Raw genomic sequence first — 3393 nt, 5'->3', positions numbered from 1 at the left:
TGCTAATTCAGGATACTAGCAAACAATATCAACAACAGGAAACGAAGACCAGTAAACAGTGAATCACTTGAGACCTGTCTATTGGATGATTGCTTTTTAAAACTGGATGTGATTTAGAAAGCAGAAAGCACAGGCTCACTCAAGAATCTCTCTCATGGGGTAATATGTTAAAAAGAAAAAAACAGAGAGAAGCAATGAGTTCCAACCAGAAAAAATTCAGATTCCTCCTTCATGTGGCCAGTAATCATTAAGATTTAGATATTAATAGGTCATAGTAAGATTTGATATAGATATTAACATATACTACATATTTGCATATTGATATGAACTACTATGACTACTTCTGATCTGTTTTCCCCCATGTTAGGTGCATTTCTAAGAACACTTTCTACCTCTCTTGGTTTGACAGCAACTTAAAGATTTCTACAGGACAAAGGCAGGCATTTAAGCCACTCTACTCTCAGCACCACAACACACCTCTTTGGAGCCATCCATCTTGATTCCATACATGCTGGTATGTCCATTCTCAACATCTCAGTCACTGAAGTTTCTACTTTCTATTTGGTTGGATTCCCAGGGATGGAGGCTGCCCACATTTGGATCTTCATCCCCATATGTCTCCTGTATACTGTTGCCATCCTGGGCAACTGCACTATCCTCTTTTTCATAAAATCAGAGCCTTCTCTGCATGAACCCATGTACTATTTCCTCTCCATGTTGGCTCTCTCTGACCTGGGACTGTCCATTTCTTCTCTTCCTACCATGCTTAAGGTTTTCCTGTTCAATTCTCCAGACATTTCTCCTAATGTGTGTTTTGCCCAGGAGTTTTTTATTCATGAATTCTCAGCTATGGAGTCATCTGTGCTTCTCATTATGTCCTTTGATCGCTTTATTGCCATCTGTAACCCTCTGAGATACACTTCCATCCTTACCAGTGCCAGGGTCCTTCAAATCGGGCTTGCCTTTTCCCTCAAGAATGTGCTGTTGATCCTGCCTTTTCCTGTAACTCTAAAGCTTCTAAGATACTGCAAGAAGAATCTCTTGTCACATTCCTATTGCCTCCACCAGGATGTCATGAAGTTGGCCTGCTCAGACAACAACTTCAACGTCATCTATGGTTTATTCGTGGCTCTCACAGGCATCCTTGACATAACATTCATTTTCATGTCTTATGTCCTCATCCTGAGAGCAGTGCTGGGCATTGCATCCCAAAGAGAAAGGCTCAAGGTCCTTAGTACTTGTGTCTCCCACATTTGTGCTGTGCTCATTTTCTATGTCCCTGTCATATCCCTTTCTGTTATCTATCGCTTTGCAAGCCGTAATTCCCCCATATCTAAGATTCTCATGGCTGACATTTTCTTGCTTGTGCCTCCTGTAATGAATCCTATCATATACTGTGTGAAGAGCCAACAGATAAGAAATGTGATACTAGAGAAACTGTGTCAGAAACAAAGCTGATAAAGATGTTCAAGCTCAAGAAAGGTAATTAGTGATGTCAGAAAGTCAAGCAGAATGAATCAGTAAGGACTCACATTGTATGTTAACCCCTCAGCATCACTTTTCTACACATTTACCAATCCAAAGAATCAGCTTTGCAAATTTCTTGATTTAATATTTAATATTGAGATATTAATGTAAACATTGAATATATCTCTATTTTTACCAAGTTGGCAATAACAGTCTTTTCAAACATTTCTGGGGGATAATTAGAAACTCAGTTACCTTAGAGATCCCTGCACTTCCTACTTTGTCACCTCTATGATACTCCTTCCCACTGTTTCTGCTCCTCTGTCCTCCTTTAGTTATCAATTTTCCTTTCAATTCCCTATTGTCCTTCCACATGCTGCTCTGAGATTCTGATATCATCCTTCCCTTTGTGTCTATCTCTGACACATTTTCCTCCCCACCTTGGCCCATGAGCTCCCCATCACTGCTGGAATATTAGAGTTCTAAAGCTGCAAGAAACACATGCCTACCTAAGTCCAAAATAAATGTGTTCATCATATCAAGAAAGACTCAGATTACTTGAAACTAAATACGTATGCACATTGGCTTCAAAAACAATCAACCTGCTGTTGGATGTCTCCTCAAACATCTTTTAAAATGTAGTCCAAAGCTTTCATCTGATAATTCCTTACAGCCAAAATCTTAAAATTGTTCTCAAAAATCTTGATTAAATATTACAACAAAGCATGATGGTTCACACCTATAATCTCAGCACTCAGGAGGATGAAGACTCCAAGGTCACTCTCACAATATAGTATTTTAAAAGCTAGCCATGGCTACATGAATCATGTCTCAAAAATAATTTATATAATATAAATATACACATATTAAATAAATTTCTAATCTATATTTCATTCTTTCATAAGTCAGTAGACTCAGTTTGTCACATATTTTTGTCAGAAAAAAATGACTAAAATTAAAGTATAAAGTAGAATGAATATGAGACATAACTTTTATATAACTAATACGTTTTATATTACCATGTTTTACTCCAAGCTAAACTTTTAATATTTATGAGATTTTCTTTTATGTCTATATATATACATTTACGTTACGTATAAGCAATATATTCTACCTCTGGTCAACATTACATAATTAATTTTTAAATACCCTAAATGAATTCTATCCTTAATGATTTTGAGATAAATGAAGTGTCTACACAAATTTAATACTCTGTAATCCACCAAAACAGAGAAACTAATTTAAATAATTTAGGTAGCTAATAAATGAGATTGGTTTAACACAATTGATTTGAAATAACTGCTATGCCTACTTAGTTGTCTGCAATAATTATAATAGGGACATAGTTATGTTTTTTATAATTATTTGTCTTTGATTTACTAGTTGTAAGACAATAATATATCAAATGAATATTTAAACACTAGTTACCTAACCTAAGGACAAATGTATGAATGTAAGAGCAGTAAAAGAGATTGCTTAATACTGTTTACTACTTAACAGTAAACATGCATGCCAAACTTGACATTAAAACGAGAACCCATGAACTTAACTATTTTTATTTTGTAATGCTTGCCATACATATATACACTGTAAAAGCAGTTAATAGATAATTACCCAAGATTATGGCTAAGTTTAGTGTTATAATTTACATAACTAAAATATGCTCCAAATTATTCTAGGTGTTTTCCAACCTTCAAATTATGCTGTCTCAAATAAACAGATATTTGCTAAATATCTAGAGAAGAACATATACTACACTGTGTGGCAGAAATTTCCTGCCCAATTGTATTTGCAGTAGAACCCAGTCATTGGATAGGGAAGAGGGAGGTGGAGCTAGGAGATGAGAATAGAGAGGAGAGAGGCAAGATGGCTGGAGAAGTGTGTCTCTAGCAGTCTTTGGTAGTTATTCATATCAAAGGTTAGATC

At 35.7% G+C, this 3393-nt stretch overlaps 1 protein-coding gene across 1 annotated transcript; it reads left to right on the top strand.

The window, feature by feature from the left end:
- Positions 1–373: 373 nt before the first annotated feature.
- Positions 374–2287, top strand: LOC117723850 (olfactory receptor 51A4-like). Its single transcript, XM_034523411.2, has one exon. It carries the CDS (start codon positions 517–519, stop codon positions 1456–1458), a length of 942 nt encoding a protein of 313 aa, XP_034379302.1. The 5' UTR covers positions 374–516; the 3' UTR covers positions 1459–2287.
- Positions 2288–3393: the final 1106 nt, after the last annotated feature.

The sequence above is a fragment of the Arvicanthis niloticus genome, chromosome 1 (genome assembly GCF_011762505.2).
Source record: "Arvicanthis niloticus isolate mArvNil1 chromosome 1, mArvNil1.pat.X, whole genome shotgun sequence".
Taxonomy (NCBI): domain Eukaryota; kingdom Metazoa; phylum Chordata; class Mammalia; order Rodentia; family Muridae; genus Arvicanthis; species Arvicanthis niloticus.
The sequence above is the reverse complement of the archived record's forward strand: the minus strand, read 5'-3'. Positions and strand labels throughout refer to the sequence as shown.